This window comes from Belonocnema kinseyi, chromosome 9 (assembly GCF_010883055.1).
Source record: "Belonocnema kinseyi isolate 2016_QV_RU_SX_M_011 chromosome 9, B_treatae_v1, whole genome shotgun sequence".
Lineage (NCBI taxonomy): Eukaryota > Metazoa > Arthropoda > Insecta > Hymenoptera > Cynipidae > Belonocnema > Belonocnema kinseyi.
Genome location: NC_046665.1, coordinates 1630174 through 1652322, shown reverse-complemented (window position 1 = coordinate 1652322; position 22149 = coordinate 1630174). Strand labels below are relative to the sequence as shown.

At 35.6% G+C, this 22149-nt stretch overlaps 1 protein-coding gene across 2 annotated transcripts in view; it reads left to right on the top strand.

The window, feature by feature from the left end:
* The window catches only part of LOC117179408 (ATP-binding cassette sub-family B member 7, mitochondrial), a 332187-nt gene that overhangs the window by 168045 nt on the left and 141993 nt on the right, over positions 1–22149 (top strand). For both annotated transcript variants that reach the window (XR_004467918.1, XM_033371167.1), the window contains exons 4-5: positions 15384–15550; positions 15633–15911. Coding sequence is in view for 1 of the 2 variants with exons in the window: in XM_033371167.1 (XP_033227058.1) it covers positions 15384–15550; positions 15633–15911 (446 nt within the window). In the remaining variant the exon portion in view is untranslated. The remainder of the gene's footprint in view (positions 1–15383; positions 15551–15632; positions 15912–22149) is intronic.

Below are 22149 nucleotides of genomic sequence, written 5' to 3'. Positions count from 1 at the left end.
TCTGTCGCATTTTAAACTTCTCTCAAGGATATTTATTTTTATCTAGAGATTCGTTCAATTTGCGTTTACTTTATCCTTTCCAGTAAATTGCAACCAACAAAATACATTGATTCTAATACTGACAGGATATCAAAACTAGCCCTAAACATTTTACAGTTATACTTGGAAATTATTTTCGCAACAAGAAAATAAATAGACCTTATTTTTTAAATAAAATTCGCTGCTGAAATTTTAAATCATAAAAAAATAGCAACGAAAATCATAGATTGTGGATTCACTCGAGGGAGAGATGATTGCGTGTATTAGTGATAGATCTCTCTCATAAGATCTGTTTGAAATTATTTGACATAATTTAAATGTTTATATTTTTTTATGTTTCTTCGCACAACGAGGTGCTCATGTTTAAATAAGATGCAAGATCGCTACGAGAAAGTACAACTTTATTTTATTTAAATTTGGAAACTGATTTTCTGATTCTCCTACATATTTTTAGATCCCATTTTTTATCAATTCTCCCGAATTTCACTCGCACAACGAGGTCTTACCATTTAAATTAAGTGCAAAGTCGTTATGAGTTCTTTTCTGATTCCATTTTTATAAAAGTTCTAAGTAAAAATGCCCATGTAAATTTTAATAGCTAGCGCAACCATGCAGAACGACGTTTCTTTATCGTAATATAAAGGGAAAAATTGTTACAGTAAAATTTCACACACTATTTTTTTTTACTTATTTCAAATCCCCAAACAAAACTACAAACATGCACAATGAAGTCTCCACATAAACGTGGAGTGCAAAGTCGTTACAACCATGCATTAAAAAAAACTAAATTCCCAAAAACTTACGTCTAACTATCCGAATTCTGATGAATTTGGATAGTTTGTTGACGGAAGTTTGTAATTAGAGGGCAGCGTCCTTTTTGAAAGAGGCTTCCTCAATTAAAACTCTGTCTTCAACGACAGGTGGTTGAATGAACTAAGAGAATCTCCCCTCGTAGATCCTCGAATAAGAAGTCCTGGTAATTCAAGGAAAGAAAAGCAAAGAGCAAAGAGACCTGATACCGGTATCGCAATCAATTTATAGGTTGCATTAGACCCACGCTACCCCCACTTATTAGCTGATGGCGCGCGCAATCTATCGTATGGTCGAATGATTTGGTGAATCACCCCTTAGCTCTACCTAGCTGTCCACTTTTGAGTCAGGAGCGTATCAATATAAATTTTCGCCCGTAGCTTTATTATTAAATTCTGATTATGAAAATAGAACGGACTGTCTCAATACAGGTGGCAAAGCGTGTGTACGCGAAAATGGGCAACTGAGTCACTTGTTTGATATCAGGCAAGGGGTTGAGCTTAATTAACTGTAATGAAATGAAAAAGGTGCATCTGAATATATTATTGCTCGTTTCGAACAAAAAATTATTATTCAGCGATAACCCATCATTACATAGACCAATTACAGGGTAACATAATCATAATTAATTAACAGTGGTATTTTGTCGTAGTTCATTATTTTCTAACTTAATTTAATTTAAAATCTTAAATCAAATTCGGTACATAGGTTTTCGCCGTAATTTTGAACGCTTGAAGAGATATATCATACACGTCCACTTCGAGAATGGCATCTTTTGTAGAGTTTTCTTAGGACATAATACATTCTATAAATGGGTGAGTTTTGAATCATCGATTTATTACTAGGTGCTACATATAATTCATATGATCTAGGATTTTTTTTAAAGGAGTTGTAAAATTTACTTGATGCAGTTGTTCGGGACAGTCAATAATTTCTCGAATTAGCTTAAATATAAAAATTAATGAAAGTATCCGATGTCTCTCCCAGATAGTATATATGTTTTTAATCTACTACATAATTACATTTTGATGAAACGGAAGCCAGACTTGTGCTTTAAATACAAATTTAAAGCTATAGTTCAATCCTAGACCGCGTATTGAGTAAACTCGCTCTATCGTGACTCCTTGAAGATCATAATCGAAGAAAATTGATTCTTGTGTTTAATGGAAGGTTATGATTTTAAATTTTTTAGAATTGATTCCAGACCCATGTCAGCCCACCGTCCGACGAACTCTATTAGTTTTCTTCGAAAGGCCAGGCAATCCCCTACGGAACCCAACACACTGTGCGTTTTCGCCAATCCCGTTTCAAGGGTCCGGTTTACCGTGTCGCACGCAGTTTCAAACGGAACGCGACATATTGCGCGGCAGAGCGATCGACTTTATATACAAAATGTTCAATACCAATAAATTTATAGAGTTAATGCACAAAAACTGAGCACTGTGGGATAAAATTTCTGAAATTTTTCGTTTGGAACTTCTTCTAAATGCTACGGATGGATCAAATATTATCGGCGAATCGATTTCTTAAATGACCCTTCTGCTGGAAGCACGAAAATGAATTTTAATTTGGATAAAATGAGGATGCGACGTTCTATGTCCGAAATGTAACGAACTACCACGTGTCAAACTGAGACACTTGGAAAAACTTACTATCGCTTCCACGAAATCATTCGTGTTCACCGGACAGTGTATCTCGGTAAAACACTTTCCAGTTTTTCCGCGTCCCGTATAACTGGTCCGCCCAAAACGCATAGTTTGTCGAATCCTATAATGTTTTTATTTTCATGAGTACTTTTGTATCATCCGAATACATTATTTTTTTGCTCTAGAATTTATGGCACCGTTAAATAAGACAGTAAATAGCGTAGGTCTTAAATTCGGGCATTGTGGCATGTCAGATGATGGAATGAATGGGTCTGAGCAGCAGTCAGCATGTTATACGTAGTTTAGTATATTACAGATCAAATTTTGAAGTAGGATTAACAGGTTGCCTGGTAGATCGAACTTATAAAGTTCCTCGTTAATCTTTGCATGACTTAGTTTATCAAAACATTTCAATATGTCTAAATGCACAACATAAACTTGTGCACCTTCTCCAGCGATTCAACAATAAATTGCGTGAATAACGCTAAGTTCGTCGCAGTCGATCTCCTTTTGAAAAATCCCTCTTGGGATTCTTTAAAGTACGGTGAAATCGTTGCTGTAATTTCCTTCGATGCGCCTGCTTCAAACACTTTAGACAAATTATTTATCATCTATATCGCCCTGATCGAATCTTATTATGTAGTCTTCATTAGTATCGGGAATGTGATCGGTAATTGGTTGATTATAAACATTATTAAAGTATTTTGCAAACTCACTTATAATTTTATTCGGCTGATCAAGTATAGTGTCCTGAGTATACAGGATGTCTGGAAGTTTGCTCTCCTCGTTTAGTTTACCTATGTACCTCCAATATATTCGATCGGCAGTTAAGGCTTCTTCCGATCATTTCGTATTATTATTATTATTTTCCCTAACAATGAAATTTTGTACATGTGATGTTACTGCTTCTAATGAATAATTCCCAAATTGATTGCCTTGATCATACTTTTTATTTCGCAACTTCTCTTTGCATTTTATTTGACATGTTAGTTCATTTGAGTACCATTTGGAAATTTTTTAGACTATTAACTACGTGATGTTTCGGTACTACTTTAACTATCATGTTCAAAATTGCTTGATATAAGAAATCGCAGGCCAACTCAGGATCTCGTATGTTGTATAGATCCTTGCATTCGAAATACGCTATTTACTATTTACGATTCAACTAGCGCGATTATCGTGACAACTGTTGAGGTTGGCGAATATTAAATACAAAACTAATCCATTTGTGTTTCGAATATTGTTAAGTTGATTCAGCTCTAGAAACTTCCTAAGAGAATCAAAAAGAGTAAATCTTTGGTCAAAAGGTGGATCCTTTCCGGGAAAATGAAATTTCGGGCACTAGAATCACCTGTAATAAGAATTGGAGATTTAAAGAAAAGTAGGGATTCTTCTAGTTGTTGAAGAAATTCGCCATAGTCTTATTAGATTTATATTAGGAGGATTATATAGTGATAGTATTATAAATGAGTTCTAGCGCCTAATTATTTTTACAGATAAGTAGTCAGTCCAGGGATTCACATTTACCATAAGATTAATTTTTAATTCGTGCGAATTGAATTTGTTATTTGTTAAAAATTAGCACTTTCCCTCCTATCGAGCTATGGCGGTCTTTTTTATACGTTGTGAAAAGCTTATAATGAAAAAATTCATGCGAGTTGACATTTGGTTTTAACCAAGATTCCGTTACAGAAATAATACCGTACTCATATAATTCATCGAAAGTTCTTACTTCGTGGAATTTAATATTTAATCCTCTAGCGTTTTGATAATAAATTTGTATAGATTAACAATCTTTAATATTTATGATATATATACTGTTTGTTACCCTAGTATTATTTTCGTTTAATAGCATTCTGACAGAACCTTTTAGATAATTTTGATTTCCGTTGTCTTCTTTTAAAGATTTTTGTAAATTCGATGGCAGCAACTTTGGTTGTCCTTGCGTCCATATGATACGCAGTTTCTTCTCCCCTTTCGGTATCCTGGATTTCGCTTTTTCTTTCGCCTTCTTGAATTCGAGTTTTTGTAGTTTCGTATGATCTGCCCTGATATGTACTTCTGCTATTGCTGGCTATTGGTCTGTGAATATTTCCCTAATCTAGAAATTTTTGCATTTTCACATTTTTGCCTCATCTAATGTTGAGTATCTCATGCACATTAGAATGACTTTCGGACACATGCGCTTAAATCTATGGATTCTGCGTGTTTGTGGTTACATTCAGAAATGATTTTGCAAAGCTATATAAAATTGTATTTTTTTCCTTGAAGATATTTCATTTATCTCTGATATAGTGTTAGATGAGAGTTCGCTACCTTATTTTCCGTTTGGATGCGTTTCGTCTTTGGCGGGAAGTTGACCCTCAATTCATCCACCTCGTCTAAGCTGTGCTCCCCGAGCCCCAGTCTCAATGATATCTTACTTGCATCTTCTTCTGCCTTATTAAACATCTCATTAACTTTCTGGTTATTTTTTTGATAATCGATTTTCAAATCCTTAATGCACGAGTCAATATTTCTTTAATATCACTTCTCAGCTCTTTTTTTGAAGTTTACGTAGGAGATTCCAATTGTTTATTATGATAATCCTGAAGATTGCTGTTTTGTTGGGAAATCAGATTTCCATTTTTTTATTCCAAATTTCCTCAAATTCTTCTTTGGACAACGGCGTCGGTGATTTGGAACGCGGATTACAGCACTTTCTAAACACCCTATCAGGCACCGTTTTCTTTAGCTCGAATATTTTTGGTGGTAGAACAAGCCCATCTAGTGTAAGAAACGAGATCCGACAGAGTTTCGCCACTAAATCCTAGGCAACTTTTTCCCGATATGTTTAAAATATCGTTTAATTGTTTTCCGGGTATACTAAGTGATCAATTTTGAGGTTTTACTCGTAAGTAAACTTCCAAGACGATTTTAAGGACCTATATTAAAGTATCTTGTAGTTTCTTTAAATGTAAGACACAGTTAACAATATTTAATTTGATATTTTGTATTCGATGCGTATGAATATTCTCCAAATTCTATTTTCCCTAATATTTATTGTACCTAAATTTATTTTTCCCGATATCAATTTTCTATTATTTTGATTTATCCTCATGAACAATTGACCTAATTTTTATTTTACTGAATAATAATTTAAGATCATTTCTTTAATACCAAATGAATATTCATCATAATTTTTATTTTTGCAAATCACTATGTAACATTTTTATTGTTCCGAATAATCATATAACCTTAAATTCACTTAAACAAAATGCTTTCTGTCACAATCCCTATATCATCAAAACTGCACGTAACGTAAATTTCAGTTTTCCAAAAATGGCGTGCCGCATTCTGATTAGCTGAATAATGCCGCGAAATTCGAAGCAGCCAATCAGAATGCCGGAAGCCATTTTGGAAAGTGTCTCCTAAAAAAGGACGTTTTCTCAAATAATAACAGAATGCCTAAATTACTTTACTTTCTAGAATCAACAATGGAAGTCTACACATCGCGCTTGAGTTGTAGAAAGGACGAAGTCTTAATAGAAGTATAGTTTATAGTTTCAGCAAATAAGTGTTCATAATTTAAAGTTTAAAACTTATTGAATATATGTATTTATAGTATATAAATTAACGTAGGTTTATAAAATGAAAAGAGACTGTCGACCCGTCAACAGCCGCCACTCTATGTCCTTAAAATTTTTTTTGGTCGATCTTTTTTTACTGTTTTGAGTATAGAAATAATTCATATTCCGCACTGAACTTGGTACATTGCGATAGAGGAGTCAACCCACCGACAATCTGTAAACTCTGTAGTTGCCTCAGGATGCACGAGACTTTTGCCGGATCATCGTATTGAGTCCATCGCAGACTGTAACACTAATAATCGCGAGCATAAGGTCACTAATGTATTTTATATCGATTACCTCAAGATAAATGCTTGTGGTGCACCAAACTTTAAGTTAGTCTAAATATCCTGAAGTAGTACACAGTAGAGATTGGTAATGACTTTGGATTGGAAAAGTGTGCCACGATACATATGAAGGAAGGAAAGATTATTGGCGTTCCCGATGAGTCCGAGCTTAGAGATGTAAGTGTTCTGAGACATCTTGACACTGGAAAAACCTATACATGTTTGAGCGTCCCTCAAAGCTACATGCAGGAACTAACAACAGTGAAGGAATCTTTCCGAAGCAGATAGAAGCATCTTCATAGACAGATTTGGTCTTCAAATCTGTTGGCGTTGAACAAGGTATCTGCTACTAACATGCTTGCCTCCCAGTCGTTTTCTACTTGTTTGGGGCAGTGTAATGGACGAAGAACAAGCTTTCGTAAGACTCATAGACTCGTAAGACTTAGCCATATGTTTTATTTATCGAGGTTTTGTCGGGAGCCGTTGTCAGTTTTAAATGGTTGTTGCTCCCAGTTGGACCCTGTAGGGGTTGTTAAATTTTTTTAAATTATGTATATATATATATATATATATATATATATATGTGTGTTTGTGTATGTAGGCATGTATGTATGCATGTATGTATGTATGTATGTATATATACAGGGTATCCCAGTGCTCTGGGTACACTTTTGTATTTTTGAATTCCTCATAAAAATTTAATCGATAATAATAATAATAATCATTTTTTGTAAAGGTTATAATTAATGTGTAATTAACTATTAAAGATTAATTAATCAAAAGCACGCGTTAGATGGACAACAGTTCATGTGTCATTGACGAGAGCATGTGTGCAAAAAGCTCAGGCAATCACATTGCATTTATCTTACAATCACTTGAAGTATTCATGAAATCACTTACAATTAAAATTAAATACCCCAGAATATTCGCAAGTATTATGTAGCTTTGTCAATTTAAATTGTGAAATAAGTAGAAAATTGTTTGCGGTAAATCAATTAATACGAGAAATTGAGATGTGAGATTCTATTGTGTGTGTTGGGTGTATTGGATATTAAATGTGGGCTTAAATAACTACTTTTTGCTCTCAATCAAGAATTACCAGATAGTTCAAGATTATGTCAGAGTACAACAAAGTCAAAGGGGGAGTAATTATAGACTTAATGTGAATAAGCAGCTAGAAAAATGTCATCATTGTGGAAGTGTGTCTCGGACAAACATTTTTTACTGTTAAGGATGTGATAGTGTTTATCATCAATGGTGTGCGGTAAAATGTAAGACCCTGTATATACAGTGGTACAAAATCCCGAAAAATTTGTCAAAAGTAGAAAATGTTCATTATTATTATCTTTTTAACTTTTTGTCGGGTGAGCCCGGTTTTTCATCATAACCACGGACTAAGTCAAGTGACTGATGAGATGAGGATGTTATAAATTAATTTAATACGGTGTTTGAAATCGCTTGCGATGATCTTGTAGATACAGAATTACGAGATCGTGTTGTCGTGTTATCGAATGTTTTTCGGTAGTCAATTCAAGCTATGGACGGATTGCGTTGATACTTGATATAATTATGGGTAATACACCTGTCTATTAACAGGTTCTCTCTCCAATCTGCCAGTCCTTTCTTGCATCCGCGTTGTTCAACTATTTTACTCAATACGCGCTTCATACATGTTAATATCTTCTTTTTGATGATGCCATTAAAGAGCTTGTAACTGATGTTTAAACAAGTCATGGGCGGTAGAATTGACAAATCTGCAGTCTTAAGGATCATCATCGTGCGTCTTTCTACTAAGCACTGTGGGATGGGTCCTGAGAAAAGCTTTGGTGGACCTTTCACCCACTAGTTCTTGCTGTTGTCCTTTATAATGTACTTAAAATCCCCCTTTGTGTAAAAAACATACCTGATCTCTTAAATACTGAGGCATTTGATGAGCACATTCCGGGTGCATATTGACCCAACGTTCATGTAACCTCTTTATATATCCTCTTCGTGCCTGTGAGCTTCCTTGCCAACGGATAAGGATGCCCCTCCTGCGTTTGTCCGGGGTCATTGCCTGGTCGTACTTTCGGTTCGGCCCTATTGCCACTCCTTACATATGACCGCTATCCGAGAGTTGTCTATTGTGGTTGGCACTGCCCGATATTTGTGACATCACCACAAAAGTCTTTGCATGGAGGATTTATCTCAATGCAACGTGGATGACTGCAAGGGCCGGAGCTCTCGGGCGATGGGGTCGCCCTATCCCTACGCCATATCCCTATTATACTTATAATTTTAAATGATGTCTCAGGCTTTAAGATGGTTAGTGCCCAATGTGTCCAAAACATTTTTGGTAAGAGTTGGATTTTAATATTTTTTGCATAGTTTGCATGGAGCTGTCCCGGTATATATAATCAGTAACGAATGCATTTTTAATGTAATTCTGTGATCTGATGAGAGAAGTGTGCTTTTATATATTGGGCAAAGCCTGGTTTCTACCTGATTATTGACGGACTGGGTTGCAGCCAAGAGCACGATGGGGAGACCTGAAGTTTAAGGTGGGTTCCGAACCACCAGAGGCTTAGTAATAGTAAATAGAAAAATTTCCAGAGGTACAGGCCAGGGAGTGAAACCCCGGACTTCTAACGTGAAGTCCGAGCGTACAACCAACCAGTAGAGCAATCAGTAGAGCCACCAAGGCTCTATTAGAGTTAGTTTTTTACCTCTTTTATACTTAAACAGCGGCCGCGAGCGTGGGAGGTGACAACAGTCACCACTGGTTGCTTTCTTAGAGCTATTATCTGCCATTTTATAGGTTTTTAGTCGCTTGCTTCCTGATGGTCGAGAAAGTTTCTTATAATGCGACAGCTGCTTAATAAAACTGCATTATGAACTGTTTCCAGTACCCTACTGATTCCTGAAAGTTCAAAAATTTCTGCGCATCTTGTGTGCAAATTGAATGTAGCTGAAATCACAATAGGACCAATAGATGCTTGCTTCACATTTCTCCATATGGTCCTTACCGTCCCAATCGAACCAAAAGATTGCCATCAAGGAGCAGGGAAAAGGCCGTGGTTTCTCATTTGTCCCGACTACGACACTCACGGTATGCAGCTGCTATGCTTCTCCTAACAGGGGTGTGCAGGAGCTAGAAGCTCTACTGCAAGGAATTGCGAACTGCATGAGAGCGAGAAGCGAAGAAGCAATAGTTGCAGGAGACTTTAATGCCAAATCTTCACAGAGGGGGATGGAGAGGACAGATCGTAGAGAAAAAATACTCACCGAATGGCTAGAGCAAAACGACCTTATAGTCGAGAACAACGGGGATAAACCCACCTTTGTAAGGAGAGACTACGGGTCCATACTAGATCTGACTGTGGCAACGAACACAATTGGCATTAGGATAAATCAATGGGAAGTCAGTGGAAGAGAATCTCTCAGTGACCACAATTATGTCACCTTTGAAATCATGGAAAAATCAAGACCCTTGCGCAGGAACCAGAGGCAAAAGAAGTGGAACAGAAGGAAGCTCGATAGGGATAAGTTTCAGATGGCTATAGACGAAATCCCAGAGAGACAGAACACATTACCAGCGGAGGAAATCTCCAGCAGATTAGGTCAACTCTGCAATAGGTGCATGTCCAAAAGTAAAAAATTTGGCGAGAGTCAACTCATGTACTGGTGGAACGAGGAGACTGCAATGCTCCGGACAGTCTGCATGCAAAACCGAAGGAAACGCACTCAGATTACAAGAAAGAACGTACCTGTACAAGAGGAGCCCCTGTGGAAGGAGTACGTGGCCAGTAAGAAAGTCCTTCAAGCCAGAATCAAAGCGTCGAGGAAGAGAGGCTGGAAAACTGTTCGTGACTGTTCACTGTTTGCAGTGCATTAGCCAGTAGACTTTGTCCGAGCTTCTTATGTGGTGTTCAGAGGCTTCTCCATAGAGGAACTAAAGGCAGTGTTCACGAAGCTTAGGAACAACAAAGCATCAGGACCAGGCTGCATACCACCGGAAATTATAAAAATATTACCACTCTCCAAACCACAGTATGTTCTCAAGACATATAACCCGAAGACCTGGAAGAAATCAAGGCTGGTGCTACTAAGAAAAGGAAACAAACCCATAGAGAATCCCAGTTTCTACACGCCAATATGTCTCCTGGACGTTGAAGGAAAGCTCTTCGAACAGCTTATATTGAATAGGCTTAAAGAGGATATACTGAGGACTGGAGGCCTAGCGGTATACTAATATGGTTTCAGAGAGGGAGGGCAAGCAGTCGATGCTGTTAAAAAAGTGGTGACCAGCGCAGAGCAGGCAGCTGCGTTTTCTAAGCAATGTCGGAGCCTGTGTGCAATGATTACTATTAATGTGAGGAACGCTTTCAATAGCGTATCCTGGCAGAATATCCTCGATGATCTGAGGAAAAGAGGTATAGATGACCTACGACGACCTACTGAAACTAGATATGCCTGTATGAGTCAAGCTTGTAGTCTTCGCCGATGACGTGGCGTTCGTAGTTGTAGCGAAGAACAAAGAAGCGTTGATGAGCGCCGCAATCACTGCAATTTTGATTGTGGTGGAATAGATGAGGACCAGGACTCTTAAGTTGTCGCCAGAAAAAAAGGAGGCTGTCATTTTGACAAGAAAACGGAAAGTAGGCCCAATTCACTTCCAGGTGAAGGGTGTCGTGATAAGACCGAGTAAGGCTCTCAAATAGCTTGAAGTATAGCTCGACACAAAGGGTATGTACAGTGAGCATTATGACCGAACAATAGAAAAAGCAGAGAAGACCATGACAGCACTTACTGGTCTCATGCCCAATATCGGGGGACCAAGGCCATGAAAGCGATGCGTTCTGGTGAGCATGGTTCACTCTCAACTTTTGTGTGCAGCCCCAATCTGACACAAAGCATTGATAAAGAAGCACCTTAGACGGAAGCTGGAAGGAGTGCAGAAACTATCCGGCATCAGAGTGGCTAACGCGTATCGCACGGTCTCAACAGAAGGGATAGGACTGATAGCTAAAATACCACCCATAGAGCTACCGGCGCAGGAGAGGGTGCAAACCTACGAAGGAAGACAGCGGAGTGAAGCAACAGAAGAACTTATGGCTAAATGGCAAGAAAAATGGACATGGGGTATTCACGGATAGTGGACATGGCGCCTAATCCCAAATATCCAAACATGGATAGGACGCAAGCATGGAGAACCAGATTAATTTTTGACACATACTCTCACGAGACATGGGTGCTTTAGACAGTACCTCTTTAAACGTGGAAAAGTGGTTACAGATATATGCCCCTACTGCAATGAAACTGATGATGTCGAACACACTCTGTTCATATGCGAAAAATGGGAAGAAACAAGGGAAAGATTTATAATAAGAACGGGTAAATTTTTCACTGACGAAAACATGATGAAAAGCTTGTTGGACTCTAGGGAGAGATGGACAGCGGCAAATAGCGTGATGCGACAAACTATAGAAACGAAGGAAGGAGAAAGCAGAGAACTATGTTAAGTAAAGTACAGAGGCTACACTAACACTGAAGTAATCTTCACGCGGATTCCGGTGTTATGTTTGTAGGAAAGGATTTAAGGTTTAGTGGGCAGGTGCCGTTTGGTAAATCCCACACTCACCTTTGTTCATTGTAGACTATGCGCTCATGTGCGCATACCTCGTGTATGTATATTATGTACATACACGTGACGTGCATATATTGGGCTCGTGGTCCCTAAGATTCGAATGTGGTCAGTGAATGAGCATTTCACCGTTTTTATCTTAAAAATATATATATGGTCTTCACTTTATGCCTTAACTCGCTACACGTGTGGATATTGGTTGTATTGGTTGACTAAAAAATTTCGGTAAAGTGAACAAGCAATGTCGATGATGTAGACTCTTCCACCTTTTTTTCTCGCATCACAATTTCAGGTCAATTGGCTGGGATGTAATGATCCGTTTGGATAGTATCATCCCAATATAAAATGTAATATACGTTTTCTAAAACGGGCATTAGAATGTATCTATAGAAAGGCATAACATCTCTGCTCATATGTTATGTCCATTTCAATCGCATTTTTTTATGAATCCCGGCTTCTGCCTCTGATTGTATAAGGACATCCAGCTCTAGAGGATGTAGTGGTTGGCTGCAAATAGCTAAATTTAGCCAAAGCGTCCTCAGCAGACACCCTTGTAAGCCTAAGCGTACCCCAAAGCCCTCTCCATAGGGAGAGGAAACGACAGAGGGCATTTTCCCAAAGCCCTATCTTATCTCTGTGATACCTGAGGTTTCCATATCCTATAAACATTTTTGTGAGGAGTTCGACTTCGTTCTTTTCGACCTTGAGTATTTTCTTCGCTCGGTTAGAGTTTAGCTTTGAGCCCAAAAGATTTTTGTCCATCTGCAACCAGGCTAATTCCCACTCATTCTTCTGTGCTTCAGTCAGCCCAATGTTAATTTCTTCAGCGACGAAACTACTGGAAATGTCTACAACTGGCTCGTATCCAGTAAATTTGTCTCTTGCTACTAGTTTTGGTAGCCTGACCGATATCTCATTGTCATTGATGCCGCTATACCAAGGGATCCAAAGTAGAGTAACTCGGTTTCGTGTCGCCAGCTTGTTCAGTGCCTCCAAACAGTCTCATACTAAGAGCGACGTGGTCGTAGTTCAATTTCGGGGCCATTTAAGCAACCCTGACGTCGAAGCAGATGCAAATATTTCTTTTGTTGCCATACTCGTTTGCCTTGTAAGCGCACTGGAGCATGGCCATAATCTCAGATTATAGAACTGTGGTATTGCACCGCAGCGATATTGTGAAGCCCATTCTGTTCGTTTACGATATACACCGGCTCCTGAATTCTCTTTATTTCGGGAGCCATCTGTTAACCAGTTGTCACTATCACTGGGCAGATGTGCATCGCCGTGTCTATCCTTCGCAGTCACGGCCTTGATGGTGAGATGGAGGGGCTTAAAAATCTATCAGCACCCACAGATCCATCGTGGGTGTCGACTTCGAGGTGCCAGTGACGCCTCTCAGAATCAGTCCCCTGAACCTTTGCAGTCGAGACTTCACAGTGGTGACTTCACATGTTTCTGAAAATAATGTATTATTGTAATCAGTGCGCATGTATGAGAGACGGTGAGAAGAAAATAAAAAAAAGAGTGAGGAGAATAGGGATAAGATGGGGAGTGAGCGACGTACGGAGAGGAACGGGAAAGTGAAAGGAAGTGCGAAGGCAGTGAGCTGCGAATTTATGGGAAAAAAGAGTGTGTAGTGCTTATATGGCTATGTGTAACCTTGTAGAGTTAATAAAGTTATTTTTCTGAAGTTAAAAAGTTGAAAATTTGAGTTCTTAACATAAGTTTCACCGGTTTTAAACTCCAGCTTTCCCATGTAGCTCTCCTACTGAGAGACAGAGTCGCTACAGGCTTTTTGTACTTGTTTTCTGGGTTCTCGTTTCATTACAGATTTGTATCTAGAAGGACCTTTTGATATTTAACTCGTTCTTTGCTTTCCATTTATCTTCCCAGTTACAATGTGATCGTGATTCACCTCATACCTTATAGTGAATACAACCAAGTCTGTTTTACTGGGATTGACCGCTGGTCCAGTCTTCTTGCTCATGAATCCTCTATCCCCAGTGCTTGTGGGATTACTCCGAAGAGCACATTCAGGTGCTGGCTGCGCACGATAACGAGTATATGGTCCGTATAGCACATCACGTTTTGGCCCTGACTCGTGAGCAGATGAAGCAATTGAGTCACTACCAAACATCACAGCAGGGGCAAAAAAATTCCTCTTTGTTCACATCCCGAGTCAACAGTTCCACATAAAGTGGTCCTAGTCCTAGTTTGGTTCCTGTTGGGCAACATATAACAGGTTCATTACACGACTGCAATAGCACAACATGAACAATCATGGCCGCCCTAATTATCTCTCCAGAGGTGTAATTAAAAGCTCTTTCGATTTCTGTAAAGGTTACCATCGGGAGGCCTTTCTGCTTCAGCTGTCCTTTAATTAGGTTTACTGCTCCGCTTAGGGCCGTCTTGGTCGTTTGACCAGCCACTTTAGGCGTTTCTCTCTTTGCGTCGGAATATATTCCAACGCCAGACTATCCCTGGTAAGTCTCGCGAGCGAGTCTATAATAATCTCTTCAGCTCTCTACAAGAGGACTGGATATATGCTATACGGGCCAAAAAACTTCTAAGGACATAAAGACTTCAGGGCTTCGGGGCTTTTCTTTCGCAAACTTAATTTATGAATATGACTACCATGAATGTGATCTTATTGCATAAATTATAAATTTAAATAAACAGAATATCAATATTCAAGACACTTTGAAGATTTCAGCTGCATTCAGGATACTTCGATGACTAGAGGAAATTTTATGACACTTGAGTTATTCACTGAATCCAGGAGATTCTAGGAGACTTTGGCACAAATAAACACTTGACTTCAAAAGTGGTTAACCCCTTGATGAAAATAATTTCTGTGATATTTTTATATATATTCAAGAATAAATACTGCATCATTGATTTTTTAAATAAAAAAATATATTCGTGTATGCCTTGCATATTTACAATTTTTAATTTCTGGAATACCAAATGTGTTAAAGATTTTTGTAACAAGTGCGGAAAGTAGGTAATTCTTGATAGGCTTGAAGTGCATGGCAGGAACCAGAAGACATACATTTTTATTTTATAAATAATAAAAATAAACTTTCAGAGTATTCACGACAACTCATCCTAAATTATAGTGACTTATTAGTTTATATGCAGCGATATGGAGAATATATTTTTGCGCATTGTTTAAGAATTTGGCCACTTTTCTCAATTTAGAAATCCGACAAAAATCGAAAATTTCATACATACGTTGCAAAAATAATATTTTTATCTTAAGTACCAATCTACATCTACGGGGGATGTTGAATTGACATCACTTCGTAGAATATATAACACATCTTTGCGTACATATCTGCGTCTTACCTGTGCTTTTGTCAAAATTCAGATGGTATCGCACGAGCTGGTGCAGCAGGATTTAATGAACTACGCAATGCAATATTTGCCAAAGTTGCACAAAATTCCATACGCAAAATAGCTAGAAATGTGTTTCAGCATTTACACGATCTGGACTTAGCATTTCATTTATCACGACAAACCGGCGCACTGTCTAAAGTAAGATGATAAAGACGATTAAATAAATCATTTGATTCCATTAATTTTTCCCTTATCCCGGATTTATTCAACTTTGTTGCAGACAATAGATAGAGGAAGCCGTGGTATCAACTTTGTACTGACAGCTATGGTATTTAATGTAGTTCCTACAGTCTTTGAATTAGCTTTGGTCAGTACGATATTAGGTTTGAAATGTGGGTCGGAATATGCAAGTGTAGCTTTGGGTTGCGTTCTTACTTATGCAGTATTCACACTTGCAGTTACGCAATGGAGAACAAAATTTAGAGTATTCATGAACAGAGCGGAAAACGAAGCAAGTAACAAAGCTATTGATTCTCTGATCAATTATGAGACAGTGAAGGTAAGTTATCAGTACTTATATTTAGGAAACCCACAAGGGAAATTTCAATGCATTGAAATATTAATTCTGACTGACTAGAATTTTTTCTACGACAACTTAAATAGAACGTCACGTGGTAAATGCAGAAAATCTTTAAAACCTATGTTCATTTATCAATTTTCTGTTGTACATAATTAAAAGTTTGTCATAAGGACAACCGCAGGATTTCGCCGGGAGCGAGTGCTAATCTGAAAAACTGCACCCGATCCCAGCGAAATCGCGGTAAAATTTCAGCCACAACCATGTCTCACGACCGTGAGATAGGTGATTACAGTCTGTAAGGGAATCAATACGACGATCCGGCAAAAGTCTCGTGCACCCTGAGGACACGGAGCGACCCAAGGACGACCGCCTTCTGCATTTTTCCCGCAAGTGTTTTAACATATAGTTCACACGCAGGGATGCTTTTTTGGCTACTAACAAGTTAAAGCTTGGCACCTCATGGAGCGCCGATGATAAGGACGATTAGATTGACAGAATATTCCGGGTATAATCGTCGAAACTTCCTTATGAGGTCTCTATACCTCTCTTTCTTTTCATTCTCGTTGGCTATGATGTTTTTATTAGTTGGCGCCGATAATTCGATAACGAACATGGTTCGCTTCTCGAAGTCAAGAAGAACCATGTCAGACGTCGAGTGTGCAACAGAAACAATTGTCAAGAATATAAAGTTCCAGTATATGCGGCACTTATCATTCTCGACAATTAACTTGATTTCCCTAGGAGCATTATAGAGGAGCGATATTAAGGTTGATGCCTTAAGGGTGACAGAAATGATAATAAAGCACTTTTAGAGCCGCATTGTGCCTCTGGATTTAGGTTATATATATATATATATATATATGTTTGTGTGTGTGTGTGTGGCCATTGCTTATGTGCTGTTTTTTCTGTAATGAGTTGTGACCATATTTTCTGAAACTCTAAAAGGACTACTCATTACAGTTTTCAGTAGTATTCTATTGCTATCGCTTTCAGACAAAAATATAATATTTGCAGTATTGATTTTAATTGACATCTCAGAATCCATTCAGGGTTGGTGAAAAATTATTTTCTGACATTCGGCATGCTTAAATATACACCCGAGAACATAGATTTGTTTCCTCTCAGTAATTTCACATGATACCGTATCTTTGGCTTTAACGAACTTTAGTGAGTTTCTTTACAGAGAGAGCGACGGCACAGGGTGAAGTTGCTAAGAGGAAACAAATTTATACACACGGGTTTATATACGAGGTGTATTCAAAAAGTAAGGTGACTTTTCAATTATCGCGGGGTACCTACATTCAAGTTTTAAATTTTTTGTTTTGTTGTGTTGGTACACTCGTCACGATCATATGTTCACAGTTTTGATTATATAGCTCGAGTTGTTTTTCTGGCAGAGGCGTAAAGGTTAGAAGGGTTTGGTGTGCTCGGCGATTTTCTTCTTTCGAAAAAAATGGAGCAAAGAGTTTGCATTAAATTTTGCGTGAAAAATGGAATCCAGTGCTCTAAAACTCTTGAAATGTTGACAGTTACAGACGGTGAGTCTACTTTGAGTAAGAAAAATCGGTATAAGTGGTACAAGCTGTTCCAAGAAGGCCGAGAGGATGTCGAAGACGAACCTCGCCCTGGACGTCCCAGCACGTCAACAACAGATGAAAACGTTCAAGCAGTGGAAGAAATGGTGTTGAAAAATCGCCGAATTACCATCAGAGAAGTTGCTGAAGATGTTGGCATATCGGTTGGCTCATGCCATGCTATCTTTTCGGACGTTTTGGGCATGAGACGTGTGTCAGCGAATATTGGAGGGCAAGCGGCAAGGTGTGCTTGCTGTTGCAATATAAGCGAGTTAACAGCGGTTCTACGGGGAAATCAGTGAAACTCAAAACAAAAACACGTGCTGGAAGTTCCACGTGTGAAAGATATAACTGACTAATAGGGCATTGAATTTTACGATTCAAATGTCCTCTTCAAAATCGGAAGCTGTGGAAAGTGCGCGCATTATCTCAGATTAGAGATACTTTCGTTTTTTATTAGCTTAAAGCTTGATTGAGTCGAAAAAATATCCCTACCATCCAGTTTGACCAGTCTGTTTTTACATGTCAAGCATAGCTAAAATAACAAAAAATTGATTTGATTAATATTATTCGTAATGTCAATGCGTGAACAAGTTTGAGAGAAGGATGGAGAAACAAAGAATGTATGAGCAATTGTCTTGAACCTTTTGGTTTAATGCTCTACCTATTTATATATGTAGTAGAGTAAGATTAGGAACAATAAGCTATGAGATACGTTTACTTAAAACGAAAATTAAGTCGGGCAATAAGTATTGTGCATAAAATTATAATACAGATCTTAAATTCTCTTCTAATGCATGCTAAATGTCTTTCTAATAGAGTATCAATGTTACATTTTTAAACGTTTTAAAATCTGTCATCTTCATATTTTATAATATATAAGTCTGAAAATCACGTGATTTAAAAAAAATTATTCTCGAAAATAATAAAATTGATGAAAATCACGTTGAATATATAGAAAAAAAGAAGTTACTAATTCTATTTGGCCGTGGCCCTACGGCTGGCCACGGCCCTGATTGCAGTAGCTATAGTATTTATTATAATCTTTCATTCTGACATTTGAAACGCTCAGAGCAAAAGCGAACTAAAAAAAAAGAGTTGCGGAAAAGAGAAGTAAAAACACGCGAGAGCAAAAACGACCTAAGAATTAGCCGAAAGGTAAAACGACACAAGAATGAAGGGAGAAGATTCCCCCTATTTTGCTGCTGCGAATACCAGCCTCGTGTAAAGCCGAAAATGCGCGAACACGAATCCGAGCTCGCCCGACTTAACGAATGACGATCTAATCAGCTGCTCCTCAAATTTATTCTGGTTTTAAAATCCTGAGTTATCATAGAATCATTACATTTGTTGCGAAGTGGAAAATATTTTTACCATATAATTGAATTTTTTACTAAAATGATACATTTTTAATGGATAATTGAATGTTTAATCTTTACCTAAACAAATGATAATATATCAACAGAAAAGAATTTTTAAACAAGAAGAATAAATTTTTACCAAAAAAAGATAAATTTTTTAACTGAGAAAGATCAATTTTCTTACAAAAAAAAAACAACAAATTTTTTAAATAAAAAAAATACATTTTTAATCGATAATGATACAGTTAAATTTTTTAATTTCAAAAACTAATTTTCAACAAAATATTAGAATTTTCAAAAAGACAAAAAAAAATTATTTTTAACCAAAACAGATACTTTTTGAAACACGAAGAAGGGAATAGTTTAATTTTCAGCTGAAAATTTTTTTTTTTCAAATCATTATTTTTTACCAAAAATTTCAGTTTTAAAACAAGAAGGAAAAGCTTCTACCAAAAAGACGAACTTTCAATTGAAAAAAAACAAACACTTTTTAATTGAAGATTCCATTTTATGCTCAAGGTTTCAGTGGAAACAGTTAAATTTCAACACAAGAATAACATACAAAAAACAAGAGTTTTCAACCAAAATGTGTATTCTGTTTCTGTAAAAAAAGTTTAATTAAGTAGATGAAAAATCATCATTCTATCGACAAAAAACGAGTTCACTACATTAGTCGATATCATAACAATGAATTTCAATGTTTATTTGATATAATTTTTCTCGTTATTCGCCTCAAACGCTAACTGAATTATTAATAGAAACAAATAAGAAAGTGTTACATTTTTTTGATTGAGGTTTCATCTTTTTTTATTGAAAATTTTTTTATTTGATTTAAAATTAACTTTCTTGTTAGAAATTTATATATTTGGTTTGAAAATTCAAAGGTTTTGCAAAAAAATCATCTGTTCCGTTAAAGTACTTCACTTAGACCTACATATTTTATTTAAGTCGATATTTTTTTTCCTTTTTGGACTTAAAAAGTCTTTTTGGTTGAAAATTGATTTTTGAACTGAAAATGTAACTCTTCCATTTTTTGTTAAAAATGTATCATTTGTAGTTGGAAACTCAATTATGCAGTTGAAAAATCGCCTTGATTGATAGGAAATTATTCTTCTCGTTTAAAAATTTATCTATTTTAATTAAAAATTCAGTTCTTGGGTTATAAATTTTACTCTTTCGTTGAAAATTAAACTATTATGTTGAGAAATAAATTTTAACTATTCTATTTTTGGTTGAAAACTTATTTTTTAGATTGAAATTAATTTCTAAAGTTGAAAATTGCTTTCGTATTTGCTTCAAAATTCGTCGTTTTTAGAGAAAAATTCATTTCATTAGTAGAAAATTCATTTTGTTATCAGAATATTATTCTTGTTGTTCGTGCATTTACTTTGTGTTTAAAAATTTATCTATTTTGTTGTAAATTAGATTGTTTTTGTTGTTGTTCAAAACTCATTTTTTAAATTGAAAATTTAGCTGTTTCATTAATGGTCTAAGATTTATATTTGACGTAAAAAATTAATTTTTTTATTGATAATACAACTATCTTATTGAGAATATGATTGTTTTTGGGCTGAACAAAAATTCAACTGAGAATTTAATTATATAATTTTTTGTTAAAAATTTATCTTTTCTAGTTGAAAATTTATTTCTTTTTTCATTGAAAATTGATCTATTTGATTCGATTTTTTTTTGCTTGAAAATTGACCGTTTTCTATTAAAATTTCATCTGTTTTGGAATTAAATTATTCTTCTTGTTTGAAAATATATCTATTTTGGTTTAAAATTCGTTTTCTTTTGTTGTTTTGTTATTTAAAAAAAAATGCATATATTTTAATCAAGAATTCATTTCCTTTGTTGAAAAGGCTGAATTGTATAGTAAAAAAGGCATTTTTAGTAAAATACATGAACTTTGCACAAAAGAAATTTATTTTGCACCAAGTCTGATTTTCTATACAAAAATTAATGTTTAATCATAGTTAAATTTTTGACAAAAAAGATTAATTTTCTTGTTGAAATTGTTTTAAATAATTGAAATTCATTGAAAATTCCTTAGAATATTTTAAAAATACCCTAAAATATTTCAAATCCCTTAAAGTCTTATACTAAATTATTGAAATCAATGGAAAATTTCTTGGAATCTATTAAAATATCTTAAGATATATCAAATCCTTTAAAATCTCATATTAAATTACTGTAATCAATTGAAAATTCCTTGGAACCTTTTAAAATGCACTCAATGATTTCGAAACCTTCAAAATCTTTTGAAGCAGCTTGACATCTTTTTAAGATTTCTTAGGTACTTTGAAGTTTTTTTAAACAGCCCTGCCAAAATTGTTAAAATTCTTTGAAATTCCTTTAAATTATAAAAATGGATTGAAAATTCATTTACATCTTTTTTAAAATCCTCAAATATTTAAAATCCTTCAAAATCTTTTGAAATCTCTTGAAAATTCAAAAATACCCTAAAATAATTCAAATCTTTTACAATCTCATAATACATTATTAAAATCAATTGAAAATTCTTTGGAACATTTTAAAATACTCTCAAATATTGCAATACCTTCCAAATATTTTGACATACCTTGAGCTTTATTTAAAGATTTTTAAAGTATTTCTTTAAAATTCTTTGAAATTCCTTAAAATTATAAAAATAAGATGAAAATTCCTTGACATCTCTTAAAACATCCTCAAATATTTAAAATCCTTAAAAAACCTTCTTAAAACTCTTGAGAATTCAAAAATACTCTAAAATAATTCAAATCTTTTACAATCTCATAATACATTATTGAAATCAATTGAAAATTCCTTGGAACATTTTAAAATACTCTCAAATATTGCAATACCTTCCAAATATTTTGACATACCTTGAACTTTATTTAAAGATTTTTTTAAGTATTTCTTTAAAATTCTTTGAAATTCCTTAAAATTATAAAAATAAGATGAAAATTCCTTGACATCTTTTAAAACATCCTTAAATATTTAAAATCATTAAAAATCTTTTGAAAACTCTTGAAAATTTTAAAAGCTTCAGATTGAAATTTAGAAAACAGAAAAATTTCAAAACCTTAAATATTGAAATATTTGTAGATTAGAATTTTGAAAATGGAATCAATAAAAATTCAAAACTTTCAAAATTTTATTTTCAACTATGAAATATGAATAATTTTCAACTCGATGGAATTCAAGTCTTAAAAATTTGAATTGTATACTCAGAAGATTATTGACCAAAAATTAGTAATCATAAATAAATTGAAAGCGTTCAAAATTTAAAAATATGTTAAA